General features: G+C 41.0%; 1 protein-coding gene across 1 annotated transcript in view; it reads left to right on the top strand.

The window, feature by feature from the left end:
- Positions 1 to 20,807, top strand: part of HACD2 (3-hydroxyacyl-CoA dehydratase 2) — a 48,832-nt gene that overhangs the window by 4,618 nt on the left and 23,407 nt on the right. Inside the window, exons 2-3 of the mRNA XM_024215859.2 lie at positions 2,838 to 2,955; positions 3,349 to 3,367. Coding sequence (XP_024071627.1) covers positions 2,838 to 2,955; positions 3,349 to 3,367 — 137 coding nt within the window. The remainder of the gene's footprint in view (positions 1 to 2,837; positions 2,956 to 3,348; positions 3,368 to 20,807) is intronic.

The following is a 20,807-nucleotide window of genomic DNA, read 5'->3' as shown; positions in this document are numbered from 1 at the left end:
CATTAGGTGTCACATTAGTGACCGTGGGAGGCAATGTATTGCGTTGACATTAATCCTGAACTTCTCTCAGCCCTTAAGGTGGGGGGCCCTTCAAGTCGGTGTTGAGGCATAATGGGGAAGCTTACAAGGTTGCTACCTATACTGTACCAGTTCAGTGGCTAAACAGAGAGCTTGGAATACATCAATTTTGAGGCTTTTGCATGTTTACAAAGGATAGCATCTATCTTTGAATGGGAAAGGAAGATAAAAGGAGCAATCAAATGAGAAGCTTAGGCATAGTATAAGATCTGTGTGGGATGAAAGGAAGTTGAGGACAGAAATATTAAATCCTTAAAAAGAAGCTTTAATTTTGGGCGGATTACTACTTTCAGCACTAAAGGCATTTTAAAATATAGTCATTTTATAATTAAAAGAGACTGTCATTGAAATCATTGTACCTCACAGTATTTCTAAAATCAGCCATCCAACAGAGGGAAGAGAGAAAGGCAGGAAAAGGGATGGAGCTACTTTAGAACCCCATGTACTTTACCAGTTGCTTGATGTGGGTGGAGTTTGTGTCTGCTGCAGGGGAATCTGTTATTGTGCCACCACGTATAACCTGGAGCTTTAGCTCAATTTCTCAACAAACCTGAAGGACGAGAGAGAGAAACAGCCACTCGCAGGTATAAACAAGACAATGTCAGAAAGTTGATAATCTAGTTTCAAAGGGAATCCTTGTGTGTTGCAGAGGATAATCTTATTGGTATCACAGTAACATACTGACATATTTCAAATGGTAGTCTTTTGAATAGCTAAATAGCTTAACTCTTTACATATAGTAAATACTTAGTTTATTAAGGCATTGTTCCCATTTTCTAGAAATAGTGATGGAAGTAAAATAGCTTTTTAAATTGCATCAGTAAATGCTACTCTGTATACATTTTTGGGCTGCAGCGTTCTTTTATTTGGGTATTGAAAAGCCTGTGTTTAAAACATTAAAAATAAAGTTTAAAAAAAAAAGTTGATGTTTACCATTGAAGTTGGAATGATATATGTACACAAGAACATAACATTTAAGGACAAAAAAAACTTAAGCCTTTAATACATTGGAAATAAACAAGGATAGTAGAAAAAAAATATTGAAATACCATCACAGTTCATGCAATGTCTTCAGTACCTTTCCATGTGTAAAATCATATTACGTACTCAAAAAGCTATATCAGCTCTATGCTTATCTGCACACCTAGCCTCAGTCTGTCAACTAAGGGCTTGTCTACACTTGACACACCACAGCAGCATAGCTGTAGCGCTTCAGTGTGGACACTATACCTATGCTGACAGGAGAGGTTCTCCCACTAGTGTAGGTAATCCATCTCTCTAGAGGCAGTAGCTAGGATGATGAAAGAATTTTTCTGTCAGCCTAGTGCTGTCTACACTGGAGGTTAGGTTGGCTTAGCTACGTCGCTCAGGAGTCTGGATTTTTCACATCTCTGAGCGATGTAGCTATGTTGACCAGGCCTATAACACTGCTTTCTTCTTCCCATCCTGCAACAATCAATCTTAAATTAAAATTCACTGTGTTTGTCTGTTAACGTCGTCGTTTATAAAGCTGTTGGGCCAGCATGGAGATACACAAATGTCATGGCTTCTCATACATCTCCCAGCGCTGCGGAACTGAACTCCCCAGGATCCTTGCTTTCTGCTGAGTTCACACTGCCCTGAAACTTGAGTTCCTCAGTATCGATGTCCCTCGCTGTCCTGCAGAACATAGGATCTCTGCAGGCTTATTAGATGTCTGTCTGAGGGACCCAATGAGACATTACACTCTGATCAAAATTTCAAATCAGGGAAAGTTAATGACTTGTAACAAACAATTTAACTAATTTCAGATCTTGCAGAAAAGTTGTCCTTTGTCTTTAGAGTAAACTTGGCAATTTTCCTAACAAGTTTTAGGTGAATTAAAATTGGGGTTTATGATGCAATCCTGGTTGTAACCTTAACTATGGATTCATGTCTTAATAGTCTTTCTTGGACTGTTAACAATATTGTATTATTTTGTCCATATTATTGAGAAAGATATGTGGTAATATTGTACTATGTGCATCTTTCGTCCGCCATTTGTTTTGGGTTTTTTTTTATTTAATATGATGCGGGCCCTTTCTTTTGCTGAGGTTCAGTTTACTTAGAGAAACTTCCTTACCTGTAGCAGTTTCTGATAAAACTAAGAAATTAAAAATGAAGACTGACAAGCTGTCATGTACATTGAATGGGGAGGCTTATGATGAATGGGGAGGATTACATTGAATCACAACCCTAAAATGAATGTCTTTTAAAATTTAATTTCCTATTTATATGGCAGGCTTCATAAAGCTATAGTATTGTAAGAGCTCTGAACATCAGTAAATATTTGTTTGGCTGCTTGATAATTACCAAGTAATTAAACCCTCCAAAAGGGGTCTATTATGTAATCTTGAAGACATTAATTTTAATGGCATAAACACCCCTCAACTAAATTATAATTAAGCGTAGGTTATTAAGGGATAGTTTTTGTTTTTACCACTGTGTTAAGGATATTTTTGTATGCTCAGTACTGTAAGACATTCAAAAAAGTGCATAAGACTTAACTCTTAAGTGATGGTTTGTACACATTCAAGCTTTGAAGTCTTTGCAGGGTTTTGGGATTTTGGCCAACTGTTGACATTGTGCAAGATTGTTGAATGACTGTTAACTGAAACCTATCAGATAAGGATGGGAAACTATTTTTCTAGGTCAGAGGGTAACTTTAGCTTTGCTCAGTCTCAGCATACGTGCTCAATTTAATATCACCTTATCTTCAGTCTTTTCTTCTCTTTTTCCAGATGGCTTGTTATAGCAGTTGGTATAGTCCGAGCATATCTGACTAAGGGTAGCTACCATAGTCTTTACTACTCAATAGAAAAGCCCTTGAAATTCTTCCAAACTGGAGCTCTGCTTGAGGTAGGTGTAGATTGGTTTTTTTTGTTTTGTTTTGTTTTAATGTTGCTGACAACTACATGAGCGTTAGGTGAGACAAAGAGACAAGCCATTGTTAAACATCACTTCATTTTGAATGATCATCTAATAATAATTAGCACTGTTTATTTTCAGTGCGCTTTACAAATATTAATGAAATAAGTCTCATGCCTCTGTGAGATAGGTTTTTATCCCCATTTTACAGATGGGTTGATGATAAAGTAACGGAACTTGCTCTACTCTACAAAGATAGACAGTATCAGAGCTGAAATTTTATGCCCAGTATTTTTCTGGAAAACTAGATGTTGACATTTAACTGCAGCAAGTAGTAGGAACGAAGTGTCGCTGTTATTGATTTGAATTTTCTTTTTGTTCTAGATTCTGCATTGTGCATTTGGTAAGTTTGGAATTGATTTTTCTGTTTCTCATGGAAAAAATGCTGTTTTGATTTTTTTTAAATCAATAATCGTTTAGTTTGTTACTAATATTATGGAGTAAATTCCCAGTTTCATTCTTGCATAGCTTCCCTGGCTTCTGTATAAATGTAGTAGAATTAATTTGTTGTCTCTTACTAAATTATTATTTGGTAAATGTTAATTCTAGTTGACAAAGAACTTTAGAGAAATCATAATTTTAAAATGTGGCCAAACTAAAAGTAAATAATACAAAGAGATAAAAATAACTTAACACTTATATAGCCTTTCATTGACAATGAATCTTGAAGTGCTTTATAAATACAGTACAGAACACTGCAGTCATTTCCTTAATTTACCCATCTTTATGATTCTTTGTATCACTCTTCCTTTCCCAAAAAACCCTCCTTTATCTAGGAAGCTAAGATATCAGATGACTGTGAGCATAATTGTAATCCCTGACTTCTAGTACATGATCCAAAACAGAGTGAGGACACTATCTTTTTAGAATTTATCTAGAGTTTTTTGGAATTTTCTGGTATTTAGCTGTAATTGGTTAATTCCAATAGAATATAAAACTCCATGTATTTTAGATCCGATTTGAACCAATGTTCTGTTGTTATAGTGGCGCAGGACTGTCACTATAGGGAAAGGTTGCGTCAATACATCTGTTTAAAAGGTGGAGCTTTCTAAGTCCTCTAAAACTGACATGCTTAATTGGATTTCTTTGGAATTTGGTGCATCTCAGGAGAATGCCACATAGGGTTAGCGAGCCAAATCTGGAGTAAGTTGACCAAAGGGTTCCAAAGATATAACCTCCGCCCCCAAAATAGCCCTATTTAAAAAAGCTTCTAGATGGGCTTTTTTTGCCCAGAGCTAGAGCTCAAACTATTGATGTGATGTGGGTCAAAATTGTGTCAATCTGTCAAGTTTTACCCAAGGTAGTATATGGCACCCACTAAATCTTTGGGGGACCCAACTTAAAAACAGTATTTAGGAAAATCTACTTTTTTTTTTTTTACACTATGCATTCACCCATACAGAAAAACTGCTAGAGTGTTTTCATTCTTGCCATTTTATATGCTTTAAATTCAACTCTCATAAGTGTTGCAAAATCCTAACAATTCCTCAGATTGCTTTGAAATTCGATGTGCCACGTAGGAGCGCGGGGTAACATTAGTGGTCCAAAACCTGGTTCCTTCTGCTCTTTGTACTGTTAAAGTGAGAGGTACTGATGACTGAATGAATCACATTGGCTTAATGGCTATGAACAAACACTTCAATTAACATATCTAATAATAAATTATTCCCAAGCCTCCATCCAAGGGTATATCTACACTTAATACTCTACAATGACGCTGCTGCACCTCCCTGAGAGATGGTAGCTAGATCAATGGAAGAATTCTTCCATTGGCCTAGTGTTATCTACACCGGGGGTTAGGTCAGTATAGCTGCACCTCTCAGAGGTGTGGATTTTTCACCCCCATGAGAGGCGTAGCTGTACCAATGTAAATTTCTAGGGTAGACCCAGCCTAAGGCAAAAGGAGTCTTGGACTGAATGGCTGGAGGTTGCTGCAATTTATGAGTAACGGGTGGCATTTCATTTTGGCGAGAATATAATCAAAGTATTTGGGGGCAGATTAGACATGTGAATGCTTAGTGGGAGGGGAGAGGTATTTGCGGGGGAGGAATGAGGCGAAAGAGAGGATGAAGAGTTTGAGGTTGCAGCAAGGGGAGTAGGGTAATGGGGATGGATGGTAGAGGATGTGAGAAAGTTTGGGGACTCAGCTGAAGGAGGCATGGCACTCCCTGCTCTGCCAGTGCATCCCAGCCTTCCTAGACTCTAACCCCCTTGCACCCCACATCTGACACTACACCCCATTCCCTGCACTTCCCGCTCTGCCAGTGCACCCCAACCCCCTGCATCCCATCTATGCTAGTGAACCCTGACCCCCCCGCACTCCCCAGTTCTGCCAGTGGAACCCAACCACCTGAACTCCAACCCACCTATAGCCTACAGCACTGCCACTGCACCCCTCAACACTGCATGAAACCTATTAATACATGTTTGAAGAACATTGTTTGGGAAAGTGGAGAGTTCACTGCTGACCAGAAAAGTGTACTGTATGGCATAAACATTACAAGCTCTGAGGCTTCAATGTTTCTCAGAGATGGGGTACATCTATTGGACAGGGGTCAGAGAATCTTTCTCTCAAACATAAAACTATCAGTATTTTGGAACAGAAACCCTGCCTGTATCTTCTGTCACCAGTCCTGCCCCAAACTTGGCCCATCAACCATTGTGAAACATGACCAGGAATACTGTACTGTTGTAATGTAGTTGTCCTGTGCTCCAGGCACTACATGGAGTCTGGTTATGTGTGTTTCGACAGGGGGAAGCTTACAGCAATAGAAACCTTTATATACCGGAGAGAGAAGACTTCAGAAGGACACGTTCCCTGTTTGTGGTGTTGAAGCTTGGGTACAGTAGTGGGAAGGGGCTAGGTTGCAGGTTGGAGTCCCCAAACTCACTGAATGGATCGTGGGTGTGGCTTGGGAGGTGTGCTGAAGCAAGGGTTGTGGACACAGCTGGGATGTGTGTGGGTATGTGTTGGGGGCAAAGAGGTTGGCTCACTATGCTAATTGCAGGACATATGTACAACTGCCTAATTGACTACTCACTCCTAACACCAACATATATTTTCCTGTTTACAAAACCTAGGAAATTCATTGGCAAAAAGCTGCATTAAATGTAGAGTTAAGGTTGTTTGATGGTACGTCTTTGCCTTGCAGAATGCTGAGTTGAGCAAAACTCAAACTTCTGAAAAGCAGCAACTGCAGAGTTAAAGTTGCCCATGCAACCTTAATTCTGCTCTCCTTCAGCAGTGCTCTAGTACACACATCTTTACTATTCTATCCCCACAGTTGCTGAAATGTACAAGCTCTTCACTTCCTTTTACAACCCATTCACTCTCACCCACAGGATTCTATCAAACACTATTAAAGGACAAAAAGAAAAAAAAAGTTGCCCACACAATCTTTTCTCTACCCTCTTCAAGCAATGCCTATTATATTAATTAAATGGGCATAATCTATTCACTGTTCAACATTAGACTCTTCAACAAAGAGTTAAATGAAATCTGGGGTTTGATATATAGAGACCTCAGCCTGCTTAATACCATGGCAAACATACTATACAACTGAGACCAGAGGTTAGAAAAAATTGATTGAAACACACACAAGAAAAAGAATCAAAATGAAGTAAAGAGTATTAACTGAAATTGATTAAATTTATTTTGCATAAATATTCAGAGGCCTTTCTAGAGACTGTGATTAAGATAGTTTAAACCCTCTTATTCAGCCAAACAGCCCATCTTGGTGGGGTAGAAATGGTTAGTTCTATTCAATTCAGAATGATAATCGCATTCATGCCTTAAATAAAATAGACATACGTGAGAGAGAGAAAAGATAGGATAGTAAAGAGCGGGGAAATATGGCTTTTTTGATGTTCTCAGGATACAGGGTGGCTGGTTAGTCACAGATGGATGCTTTCAAGCTGGCATGTTGGCCATGACAACTGTTGTTCTGGATGCTGGCTCATTTCCCTGATCAAGGACATCCATCTGGTTAGTCTGGTCGGGTCCCTCTCCTTCAGGGGGTCTCTCAGTCTGGGCAGATCTGAATGGGTCATGTCATTCACCATGCTGGTGCCAGTGGCAAGCGGAGAGGGAGAGGGGACAGGAGAAAAATCTGGGGATCCAGAAAGAAGCACACAAGGGAAGGAAAGTCAGTGCAGGATCTCACATGTATCAGGTTGGAGTCCCCGTTGTGATGGTCAAACATCCCCACTAGAGTTTCTAGGTCTAGTGTCATGGCAACAATCATTCTGCCACAGCTGCAGTTATGGTAAAAAGTTCTCCTCGTCTTCTCCCCCAAAGTCTCTATTTAAGGACCCCCCCCAAAAAAGGGAATGATGAGCAAAATAGTCCATCCACCAATTAGGCCTAATTTCTGGCACTCCAATTTTGTTTCTTTGATTTCCAGTATTTTACTCCTCTTGTTTACTAGTCATAATCTTAAAATAGTCCTTGAGTGGTATTAGTAAACCCTTTGTGTTTAAATTAATTCAGTATTTGTCTCCTCACATCTTTTCTTAACCAGTTTTAGATGACAGATCATTGTGACAATTCATGAACCTTGTACCCATTTTTCAACAGTTGAGTGTACAGTTTGGGTAAATTTGTATGCCCAATTAACATTGGGAATCCGTCAGTTAAAGATGAGTGTCTTTCATGGATTGTCCATTTCAAATTATCTGTGGGTCCACTGATGGCTGCTAAGGCCTATTCTGGAGTTGCAGACTCTGCCACGTTGCAGACATGTTTCCCAGCAGGGTGGTTGAACCTGGAGTATTGGTTTGGGCCATAGCACGCTCTTTGTCACTTCCGTTTTTCCGTTACATGTAGTCGCATTTGATTCTCGAAGTGCTGAGTTCCCTGCCTCAAGCAGTTCCTCCATTGTTGTTGGTCCTGGTTATACGTAAGGCTACCTATTGGTCATGGAAGTCACAAATTCCATGACTTCCCGGGACCGCTGTGACTTTTTCCACCATGGCAGGGCTAGAGCAGCTGTCAGCCCAGGGGTGCAGCAGTCCCCCGAGGAAGGGTCCCCAGGGCCCTAAAAGCAGCTGGCCAGTAGTCTGCGCTGCTGCAGGAGCCTCGCCGCCGATCAGCTGGTTGGAGGGCAGGAGCCCACCAATCAGCTGGTGAGGAGAGGGCTCCATGGCAGGAGCATGCGCTGCCCCCCGCCCCCCCCATCAGCTGCTGGGGAGAGGGCTCCGTGGCAGCCACTAGAGCAGGGTCCCTGGGGCAGGAGTATTCAGTCCCCTCTCCCCCACAGGAGCCTGCCCAGCAACTGGCTGTGGACAGCAGTCTCTCTCCCCTTCCTCCCCACCTCCTGCAGAAGCCTACCCAGCAACCAACCTGTGGACAGCCCACCCTGCAGGAGTCTGCCCAGCAACAGGCTGGTGGACAGCCCACAGGCAGGAGCCTCAGCAGCAGTTCCTGGGATCCTGAGAGAAATCAGGCACGGAGAGAAATCAGCCCCCTGCAGGAGGAGCTCAGGCATTCAGCCCCAGCCAATTGTCAGCCTCCCACCAGCGGAGTGAAGACAGTCAGGCCCTTGGGCTGTTAGCTCTGGTAAGTGGGGCTTGGGCAGTCAGCCCCTGGCGGCAGGAGGTAGAGTTGGGCCCATGCCTTAGTTTCTGCACTGGGCCCAGGCCATTCTAGGCCCTGGTTGTTGCTTAGCCACTGTTTAATTACAAAAAAAAAAAAAAAAAAAATCTTGAAGCGTGAGGAGCACGTGCATAAGATTTAGCTGACTGAGAGGGGAAAAAAATGGCGACGCCAAGTACACTGAAGAGCAAAGTGGCAAAAACCACTACTAAGTAGAGAAGTAGTCAATACCCAAAGGGAACATTTCATGAAAGTGGCGGGTTGATGTTTAGTATGGCGTGTAATGTTCCTGTAGATTACACATGAAAAGGAAGCTGTGACAAACATATAGAAAGTGCTTTGCATAAACATAAGGCACAAGAGCTTGAAGCAGGCCTGAGCGAGAAAGCTAAACTACAAAGAACAGTGAGTGAGCTATTTACTGTAAAGACCAAAGAACAGCTGCATCGTAGGACAGAAGTTTACCGACTTACAGAGGCTTTCTGTACCACTAACATTCCACTGCATGTCCTAGACAATCCTGCTATGAAAAGCTCCCTGAAAAACATTGGTGTTATACCTACTTCGGATCATCTCCGAAGAGCATACTTGCCAAAAAAAATTTGAAAGACATGTCAGAGTGACTTGAAAGAACTGCTGAATCAATGTTTTGGACTGGTTCATGACTGGTTCTAAACGGTTTTGTCAGCCCACTGCCAGTTTTCTTAAAGCCTGCCAAGTGTTTGATCCCAATCAGGCCAAACTTCTTGACCTTGCATCACTAAATGTATTTGAGTCTATTCCCATGTTTGAAGACAATGAGATGGCAAAAGCCAAGTTTTGTAACTGCAGCAGTGCAGTTTCTGAAATGAAGGGTCTTGACATTCTGGAATGTTGGTGCGACTTAAAAGATCACTTTCCAAGTCTGGCCATAATTACTCTGAGGTGTTTATTGGTGCCTGATAACAGTGTGGACTGTGAGAGATAATTTTAGTCTTACAAAAATATCTTGCGACATGACAGACGCTCAATCAAAGATGACAACCTGGCGATGTACAATATGCTATTTCAGAATAGTTGAAAGCTCTGTTAAAAAATGACCATTTTACACTCTAACCGTTAATCTGGTCAATAGTTAACATTATATAAGATTTAAATAGGCAGTTTAAAAGTTCTGTATTGATGTAGTGCAGGGTGGATTTGATTTAATCAAATTGATTTAAATCACTAGTCAGGAAGATTCGATTTAATAATGGTTTTCTACATAAAAGTGCATTCTTGTTGGTTGTTATAACCTTAATACATATTCTTCATAACTCAGATAGATGTAGGTTTTTAGAAGGTACACACTCTACATTTTTAAACAGTGATTTATTTTGAAAACTTTTCAGATTAGTTTTACAGCTATATCAGAAAGCGAATGATTGGTTATTTCATTTTAAAGGTAATTGAAGCAGATATTTATGAAGTCATTGGGAGGTAAACTATCTCCAATTCAACAGGTTAATCATTAATATTTGGAGGATTTTCTTGCCATGCTGTATTAGGAGGAGAACATCACCAAACAGACATTTAAATTGTTTTATTTAACTAAAACAACAACGTTAAGTATTCTGGATGTTTTTCTTCAACAGCAAACATATAATTTAACAAAATAAGCATATGTCCCTCGCTTCTCACATTTATCTCCAGACTTCTTCTCCTTGTCCAGATCTATTCCACCCCCAACAATCTTCTATTCATTGAACTTTTTGAAACTTTGCACTTTGAGAGAGTAAGGGATTGACTCTCTGTACACAAATTTGCAGAGGGACAATAGAGTTGAGGTCTGTTATTTCTCACCTCTATATTTTATTTATGTATTTAAAAACATTTTTGCTGTTTTGCTATTTACCTCTGGGGGTGGGAGACAGCAACAGTTTGAGAACTGCAAAACTAAGCCTCTCTGATGGTATCTTCTAGACTGAGCACTGAGTCCCATTGGGTAGATAGAAAGTTTAACCTAAGTAATCTATACAGCAGCCTGTGGAACCCCATAAGATTGGGTCCCTAATCCATGAACTACTGGAACTCATTTACAAAACTTTTTTCTTAAACATTACATGAATATTGTCTCATACTATAGAATTAATAATCCCTATTCCATGAGGAGATATTTGAGCTATAATATATCTTAATTAAAACTCTTTACATAGGTTTTTTCCTCAAAAAGCATTTTATCAAAGAAAGATTTCAATAAAAAAATCCAAATTTTGATTTTTTTTAAATTGATTTTTATCCACCCTGATGAAAATTGCATTACTATATCTACATTTTCATGATTTTCTTGTTTATTTCACATGCTCTGTCCATTATTTTAAATAAAAAATACCCATGACAAAAACTTAGCCTTAGTTATACGTTCCCATGAGTTGATGTCAATATTGCATTTTCTCATATTAGCCTTGAGGACATCCCTGTAGCATTCTTTCTGCCCTTCTCTAGTGAATTTGCCTTGGCTGAATTGAGAGTAGAAGATTTGTTTTGGCAGTCTAGAATCAGGCATCCAGACAACGTGGCATGCCCAGCAAAATTGATGATAAATAATCAGTCTCCATGCTCATAATATTGGCTTACGAGAGGACGTTGATATTAGTGTGTCTATTGTCCCATTTGATTCAGAGAATCTTATGCATACAGCATTGATGATACTTCAGCACCTTAAGATGTCTCCTGTATGTTGTCCATGTTTCAGTCCCACTCAGTAGGGTGGGATCACAACAGCTTTATAGACCATGAGTTTGGTTTTGGTTCTGATGTTGCAATCTTCAGACAGCCTCTTTCTCAGATGACCATAGCTTGGCTTGCACATTTGAGTCACTACTGGATTTCTTCATCAACGTCTGCTGTCTGAGAGATGGCCTGGCCTCCAAGATATGGGAAGTGCACAACATTCACTAGAAAGTTATCATAGATCTATATTTCTGGGGCTGGGAATTATGCTCCAGGAGCTTGCTGATGGAGGACCTTTGTTTTCTGGATGTTAAGTGTCAGTCCTGTTTTCTGATATGCTTCAGCAAAGATGTTTATAATCGCCTGAAGATCTGTTTCCGGGTGAACACACATTATGGCATCATTAGCGTACTGAAGCTCGACAACTGAAGTCGGCGATGTTTTGATTCTGGATAGGAAGCAGCCAATGCTGAACCAGGTTGCCATCCTTTCGGTAGATTATCTGCACTCTGACTAGGATCTTATCAGTGATCAAATATAGAGCATTGCAGCAAGGAATGCCTGATGCCTGCCTTAACCCTAAAGGAGCCATAGTAGGTCCATTACAGAGGATCACCGCTTGCATGTCATTGTGAAGGAGATGAAGAGTGGTGACAAATTTTGGTGAGCATCCATACTTCAGAAGGATTTTCCACAATGCTTCCCTATTAGTGGAGTCAAAGGCCTTTGTCTGGTTGATGAACGCCAAGTATAGTGGTTGGTGGTGTTCTCTACATTTTTCCTGCAGCTGGCGAGCAGTGAAGATCATGTCAATAATGCCTCTAGGTGGTCTAAACTCACACTGAGATTCAGAAAGAATGTCTTTGGCAAGTGGAAGATGATGATTCAGGAGAAGTCTTGTGAGGACCTTTCCTACAGTTGCTACCAGAGAGATTCCTCTATAATTTCCATGGTCAGATTTATCTCCTTTCTTGAAAATTGTCACAGTCATAGCATTTCTAAATTCATCTGGGATTTTCTCATGGTTCCATATTTTGAGAACAAAAGTGTGTAGCTATAAGGTGAGTTCCTTTCCCCCTTGTTTTAAATTTCTGAAGTGATTCCATCAACTCCAGATGCCTTTTTGTCTTCATCTGCTTAATAGCTCTGCGCACTTCTTCCAGGGTTGGAGGTATTGCGAGTTCACCTCTGATCAGATATTGTGGGATGAAGGTGAAGAAACTCATCAACTGCAGAGTCACTATTGAGGAAATCTTCGAAGTGTTCCTTCCAGTGTGCATTGATGGCTTCAGTTTCTTTGATCAACTCCCTTCCATCCTTAGATCTCAGGAGGTTGGCCTCCAAATGCATAGGCCATAAATGGTTTTAATGGCATTAAGGAAGCTATGCATATCTTGGGTTTCTGTTCTTTATGTCACGAATTCTTTCAGTCCTGTGCCTTTGCTTGTTGGTGAGCTGGTTTCTTTTGCACAGAGTTGATGTTCTGCCAGACACAAAAGTCGTTTGTGATCGGTCAAGTGTTGTATCTTCCGATCATTATCATCAAATCAGTCCTGATGTTTTCTGTCAGAGAACTCTAGTGTCTCTTCGCAGGCACTGAGGATGCTGGATTTGGGGGAAACCCTGCTGACGCATTCGGTTGTCTCTTTTAGATTTGTCAGCTTTTTGCTGAGGCGTTGGCAGAAGAGGTCACGCTTTCTTGGATCTTTGAGTGCCTTTATACGGATTTTCTGTCTGCATTGTTTCCATTGAAGCTGTCGTTTAGGGCTAGTCTTCTGGTCATGATCGAGCAGATGAGGTGATGATCAGTCCAGCAGTCGTTGCTTCCAGTCATGGCTTCAGTAATGCAGATGTCTTTGCAGTCTCAGGCCTGGACAATGACCTAGGCAATCAAATGCCAGTGCTTGGATTGTGGATGTTGTGATGATGTCCTGCATTTGTTTCACTGGCAAAACAAGGTGTTAGTGATAACAAGTTCACGTTCTGCACATTTGATAAGGAGGAGGATGCCGTTTGAAGTGATCTTTCCTACACCTTCCTAGTCAAGTCCCATCCGACTCTAGCATTAAAGTTGCCAAGAAGGATGAACCAATCTGTCACTGGTACACCAAAGAAGACTTGATCAAGGCTGGTGTAGAATTCTTCTTTGGCATCATCATTGGCATCAAGTGTTGGGGCATACGCACTAATAACAGTACCCTATTGGTTCACTGCAAGTTTCAATCAAAGAGTCATAAGGCATTCATTGATTCCAATAGAGAGCTTGTTAAGTTGGTTGACAAGTTCAGTTTGGATGTCAAATCCAGCTGTAAGTTCAACATTCTTCTTCAAGTTTTCCTTTCCAAAAGAAGGTACATTAACCTCCTTGTTCCTTAAGCTCCCCCTCTCCTGCTCGTTGAGTCTTGCTCAGAGCAGCGATATTGATGACATATCGCATAATGTCTTGGGCCACAATTGCAGTAAGATGCTCTGGACAATGAGTATTAGGTTGGTCCATGAGAGTCCTGACATTCCAGGTCCCAAATTAGATGAAATGGCTTTGCTGATTTCAACCACTACAAGATTCCTCTGGATGTGGCAATGCAGACTGGAGGTGTGATGCAAGCTATATTTGGGGCACCTTTTCTATTCCCTTCCCCATGTGGGGTGAGCAGAGCAAATCCTAAAAAGGATTGCTCAGTTACAGTTGCCGAAAACACACTCCTGCCTCATCTGAGTTCTTAACGACCATCTTGTAACTGCAGCTTCCATGCCAATTTATGACTAGGAGCTCCCAGACATCACAATCTTGCTCCGATTGCCATTAGCTGGTCTCTGAAGGACTGAGGTATGTGCTGGTAGGCGGTGGTTCCATGAAAGATGTCTGCATGGATTCTTTTAATGTGAAGGAACCGTTGCACACCAGTTTCCCCACAGATTCTTGTCGGGACAAGATCTTAATCCAATGGCAAGGAGACCAAGACAACTGGAGATATACTGCTTCACTGCAGCCTATATTCAGCTTTACAGCCATTGAGGATACTAGTGTCGACCTCTGCCTGATCTGCCATTAAAGGTCTTACTCCCAAAAGATTGAGGGCTAGACAGGTTTATCATAATGATGGCCTGAATTCGCCATGTCACAGAACCATTGGAGGGCACGTGTGGCTTTCCAAAAAGGACAACATTGCCATCTGCTGTCTCCACCACATTCTGGTGGTGCTGCTGCTGCTTGGTCCGTGACTGCTTATTTGTCAGAGCTACCTCTGCTTATTTCACAGCTAACATTCACTGTAGGTTGTTGTTCTATGATCCACCACTTGTGGACATGCTGGGAACACTGCAGCTCTGCAACCAGCCAATTATCACAACATACTTCAATATGCACATACACTGGCCCTTGACACTATAAGAATCAGGAGGGTCAAGATTCTGGTATAGACTCACACCTAACCACACATGTGCAATTTATGAACTACTATAGTCTTTTACAACTGCCTTTCCCTGAGGGTATGTCTACATTTGAGCTCGGAGGTGCAAAAATACATTTTATACATAGGTGGAGGGAGGGAGGGTAGCATGGATGGTGGCTTGGGATAGTGTCCAAGGATGTACCAAGAGGGTCGAGGTGGGTTTGTACTCATAAAGGTAGCTTGAGGAGAGCTAGCAAGGATGCAGCTGAGTGAGCTGGGAATCACACTTCCTAGCTCAAGTGTAGACGTACCATTACTCACAGAATACACTTAACCATCATTAAAGCATTAAAAACTGCTTATGCTCCACTTCACTGCTGACAATATCCTTTGTAATAAAAGCCCTATGCCCTGCTACTGACGTAACGTACACAGTCAGCATGGAAATGATGCCTACTGCATCCTGAAGAGACAAATGCACTTCTTCCCTTTCATCACATGCATCAGAGGGTGCAAAACAGCAATCTCCTCGTATCAGTCTCAGGTCTGTCACACCTCAAAGTAATCCACAGATCTCTCAAACACCTCAGAGCTAAATACTGCTTTCACCATTCAGTACAGCTACACCTGACACTGACTACACTCACTTTACCTTTAGTGCATGCAGATGATAAATGCTTAGACTGTTCTATTCCCAGCTCACTACTGACAATACTTTTTTCTAATAAACCCCCCATGCATATTGTATCCTGAATGTATACATGCAGCTCTTACCTGTGCTAACGCACTGCAGGATGCAAAACATAGATTCCCTCATATAATCATAGCTCTGTCACCTCAAAGTAATCCACCCATGTATCACAAACACACCTTTACCACATGGGTCCAACTACTGCCTCCACCATTTAGTGTAGGCACACCTAACACACCCCTTGCACTTGGAGTGTATCCAAAAAAGTCCCATTGTCTACTGCAAGCTTCAGGGGAGCAGACGAAGGTGATGGGAGCAACCTTCCTTTCCCCCTTTTTGTCCTTTAATAGTGTTAAGTGGAATCCTGTGGGTGAGAGTGAGTGGGTTGTAAAAGGACATGAAGAGCTTAGACATTTCAGTAACTGTGGTTGGCAAAGCAAAGGTATGTGTGTTAGTGGGGCATACTAGGGCATTGCTGAAAGAGGGTAGTGTTAATTTTGCATTTCCTAGTTTTCAGAAGTTTGAGTTTTGCTCAACTCACTGTTCTGCAAGGGGACGACACGACCAAGCAACCGTAACTCTTCATTAACTTAGTTTTTTTGGTCATTGAATGTGGAGATGTATTTTAGAATTGGGCAAGACAAAGTCACTATTTATTCCAGATCTTACCAATAATAATCTTGCTTTCTTCAGTGGGACTAGTTGGGTGAGTAAGGATTACTTAGGTGAACAAGGGTTGCAAGTTCGGGCCCTAGCATATGGTCTGTTCTGTACACAGTGTGACAAAGTTTCAAGGCTGTATTGGTGGGTCCCGCGCTTCCAGGCGGATTCAGTGACCTCACAAGCTTGCTAAGGTCCTCAATGTGACCTCCTTTTCTCAGTATAGCGGCAAAGGTCACCGCTTATTGAGCTACTTTCATCACAGTATGGGAGGTGGGAAGGTGGAATACCCATAGTCTCTGTTGCTCCTTAGAGCTCAGTAGGTGCAGTTCAGCCTCCTGCCTGGACCTAAGTCTGCTTCCCCTCTCAAGGGGATCTCTGTAGAGCATGGGGTGGAAGGGGGAAACCTGGGCCCACCCTCTACTCCAGGTTCCAGCCTAGGGACCCTAATGGTAGCAGCTGTTGGCAGCTTCCCCTTCACCACTGATGTTGCTTTGATTACCTGGGCCACTTTCCCATGATTCCCTTTTCCCAGCTTCACCCTTACCTCAGGCTTCAGCAAAGCTTCCTCTCCTCCAGCCCCTTTTACCTGGGCTTCCTTGAGGGAACTGGAAGGAGAGCTTTTAAGCAGTATGAGTATTGTATGAGCAGTATGACCTTGATTAGTTCCAACTGTCTCCATTAGCCTAACAGCCTTTGCCGGTTAATTGGGGTCAGGTGCCTGCATTAGCCTAATGACCTTAACTGGTTTAATTGGTGTCAGGTGACTTGATTGGTCTGGAGTAGCCTTTGTTTGGCTACCCAGGGACCTGCTCATCCTGAGGTTGATATATTTGCCTTCCACTACTCTTTTATAGCCTTCTGGTCTGAGTCCGTCACAACAGACAATAACTTGCCTATACACAGACAATAACTTGCCTAATAGAAACTGTAAACTCCATATCAGTAGTCTGGATTTCAATGCATAAGTGCTAGGTGAAAGCTTCAGTGTGTCTAGAAGTGCATGGACCTACAAACCCCACCTCACATGATGGCAAGAAGGGCATCTTTGCAATTGATTGATTTTTTTGTGCTGAAATGTTGCTACTTAAGCATTCTTATGTGTTTATTCATACAGGCACTGATTCTGCAAATACTGTACTTAAGCACCTGCTTAACTTCATGCACTATGACTATTTCCAGGGAACTGCTCAGTGTGTGTAGTTAATATCTCTGTAAATCTTTGCAGAATCAAGGCCACAGTGTGAAGAAGCCCACTTACGCTGCTCTACCAAATCCAGATGTTTATTTTTAAAACTAAATTACTTTTCATAAAGAAGTGGGAAATTCTGCATTCAGAAAGTTCCTCTTGTAATTTGAAATACAACTGTTTGTTTAGTTCTTATTCAACAAGCATTCAAAGACAGGATCAATCAATAAAATGTCCTTATGATTCCAAATCCATAAAGCTACAAATCTGAAAACACCAGACACCATCTAAGCATCCCCCCCAAATTTGAAGTATTTCCTGATGCTAGCATCAAGTCTGTTAATTTTCTGATTTTAAAATGTATTTCAGTATAACCAAATATTGCTATTGGAAAGTTGAATTCAAACACTGATATATCTAGCAGCAGAGGGCAGTCTAATACTGTTTGATGCAATGGTTTTTGGCTTTCTGAATAATTGTTGCTCCAAAAAATTGTGTGTTTCTATGAAAGGCAATTAGTAAACCATGCATAGCGTCTTCAAGAAGTGAAAAGCTAGATCTTTTTTAAATTAGTGAAATTATAAAAGAAAATGTTTTTAAAAGAATAGATCCTTCCCTACCCATTTGTGGGAATACTACTACTTTGGACAAAAAAATACTTCATTAGAAGAAACCACTAGATTGCTTTAAAAGGGCCGGTACACTTAAGCAATCTGAATTTTTTTGTTCCCGTGAGGGTTTGACAACATTTTTTCTTAAATAATAGTGGTAACTATACAAAGTCTTCCTGAATGAAATAATTACAAATGCTACTTTTAGCTTAATTTAGTACAAGTACAGTAGTTGCTTACAGGTTATAAAACTGGTCCTTAATTTGAGTATCTGGTAATTTTATACAATTATTTGTATTCTGATAAGATCCTGCAGTATAGTAGGTATTGGACATGTGCACATGAAGACAAAGTCCGTGCACTTAAAAAAGTTACTAGAAAATAGTTATCAGGAGGCTGTTAATATTTGGATTGTCACCAGCCACTTGATCAAGATAGCCGACTTTGACTTTCTGTTCTGAGTTGAGGAATATTCTTCTTCAGAAAACAAGCTTTTCTTTATTTTAGTAAAAATTACAATGTCTGATACCTGTTACCATGAATAGATACATTATTTCTTAACAGTATATTAGTGTTCAGTTCTTTTAAACATATAGTTACTATTCAACAGAATTATTTTCAAGTGCCATTCTTCTGTAAAGCGAATGGGAAGTATTTTTCACAGGCTTATGACACTTTGTACATTACCTATCCCAAACTGGGATTTAACAGCCTGTTATCATAAATCACTGGATTATATTTAACCAATGCTGATCATTTCAGGAAAGGTGATTGCAGTTATAAACTAGTAACATTAATAACTCTCCCAGATTAACATAACTTTCTGCTGTTACCCCGAGGTGATCAAATACTCAGTTACTGTCTCTCCAAAATAATCTGCACTCATTTTAAAAATGGTCCTTGTTAGTTGGAAAACTTCAAGTGAAACAGGATTTTCTTTCAGAAGTATTAATAAGGATTTATAATTCTTTCACTCCGCTTTTCTACAATCTCTTACAAAGGCTGGGCTTTAAATAATCTCAAAGCAATAAATGTTGATTTATAAATTAAACCATTTTGCTTAGGTGTCTAATACAAAATATCAGCACTATACTATTTGTGCTTGTTCCCCCAGGCTTCTCAAACCAGACCGATCTATAAATGGCTGCTGATAGCAGTATTCACAGTTCTTCTCAAAATGTCTCTTGGATGGTCTCCAGCATGTCCTGATTTATCCCAGTTTCTCTTCATTGTTCTTAAGGGACACCTCCCAGTACTCTGCATCCACTGCAGCCTTTTTGCTGATAGCATCTAATTGTACTTTCTGGACTCGTATTGCATTTTGCCCTGGAACTCCTTTCACAGAACTATATGTTGTCAAATAATAGTCATTGAATTTGAGCTGAAAGTTCAGTTTAATAGTTTATGGCAATCTGGGAATTACATGAAACACTTCCTTGGAAAAATTTTAGACTTGAGTGGTAAGATGTCACGCTGCCTTTCTCCCTGAGGTTCTTCTGTCTTATGGAGCTTGCCTGCTTTAGAGTTCAGCCATGCTATGAAGTTGATTATTGTAAACTGGCTTCCAGTTCCACTGAGCCGCACACTCTGCTTTCCTTCCAGTCCCTGAGTTTTGTCTGTGTGTTTAGCAACTATTCCTGTTGGTCAAATCAAATTCCCTTGCTACGTTCTTAGCTGTCTTCAGTAGGGTTTTGTTGGTGCACCTTACATCACTCTTAAAGAATCAGTGGTGGGCTTGTCTGTTTTGCTACAATTAATTTCAGTTCATCATTCATTAAATCCGGCTGAGACCATCATATGGATTCTGAAAGTTCACACAGTGGAAAGTACATCCCATGATGTAGACAAATTAGAGGATTGGGTCAAAAGAAATCTGATGAGGTTCAACAAGGACAAGTGCAGAGTCCTGCACTTAGGATGGAAGAATCCCATGCACAGTTACAGACTAGGGACCGAATGGCTAGGAAGCAGTTCTGCAGAAAAGGACCTAGGGGTTACAGTGGACGAGAAGCTGGATATGAGTCAACAGTGTGCCCTTGTTGCCAAGAAGGCTAACGGCATTTTGGGCTGCATAAGTAGGGGCATTGCCAGCAGATCGAGGGACGTGATCGTTCTCCTCTATTGGTGAGGCCTCATCTGGAGTACTGTGTCCAGTTTTGGGCCCCACACTACAAGAAGGATGTGGAAAAATTGGAACGAGTCCAGCGAAGGGCAACAAAAATGATTAGGGGGCTGGAGCACATGAGTTATGAGGGGAGGGTGAGGGAACTGGGATTGTTTAGTCTGCAGAAGAGAAGAATGAGGGGGGATTCGATAGCTGCTTTCAACTACCTGAAAGGGGGTTCCAAAGAGGATAGATCTAGACTGTTCTCAGTGGTACCTGATGACAGAACAAGGAGTAATGGTCTCAAGTTGCAGTGGGGGAAGTTTAGGTTGGATGTTAGGAAAAACTTTTTCACTAGGAGGGTGGTGAAGCACTGGAATGGGTTACCTAGGGAGGTGGTGGAATCTCCTTCCTTAGAGGTTTTTAAGGTCAGGCTTGACAAAGCCCTGGCTGGGATGATTTAGTTGGGAATTGGTCCTGCTTTGAGCAGGGGCTTGGACTAGATGACCTCCTGAGGTCCCTTCCAACCCTGATATTCTATGATTCTATGATCGCATCTTATGAGATAAACTGGCATATTTTCAGCAGAGTGGTTGCTACTAGCAGAATGCTCAAATGCCAAGTTATGTACTGAATTACTTGCAAATATTTGACTTGTGTATGGTAAGAACTGTCTTATTCTGTGTGCCTTCAGAAATCATTGCATTATCCTTTTTCAAGTTCTTTTACTCACTCTTTCAGGAATATCAGGATTTCAATGATTTCATTTGTTACCATCAAGTTTTTATTTGAAATTTTAGAATTTGCAAATTGTGTGGTTGTTTGCCTTAGTGAATCTGTATTAATTTTGAA

This window comes from Terrapene carolina, unplaced genomic scaffold (assembly GCF_002925995.2).
Source record: "Terrapene carolina triunguis isolate 2854851 unplaced genomic scaffold, T_m_triunguis-2.0 Scaffold62, whole genome shotgun sequence".
Lineage (NCBI taxonomy): Eukaryota > Metazoa > Chordata > Testudines > Emydidae > Terrapene > Terrapene triunguis.
Note: the sequence above shows the minus strand (reverse complement) of the source record. Positions and strands in the feature narration are given on the sequence as shown.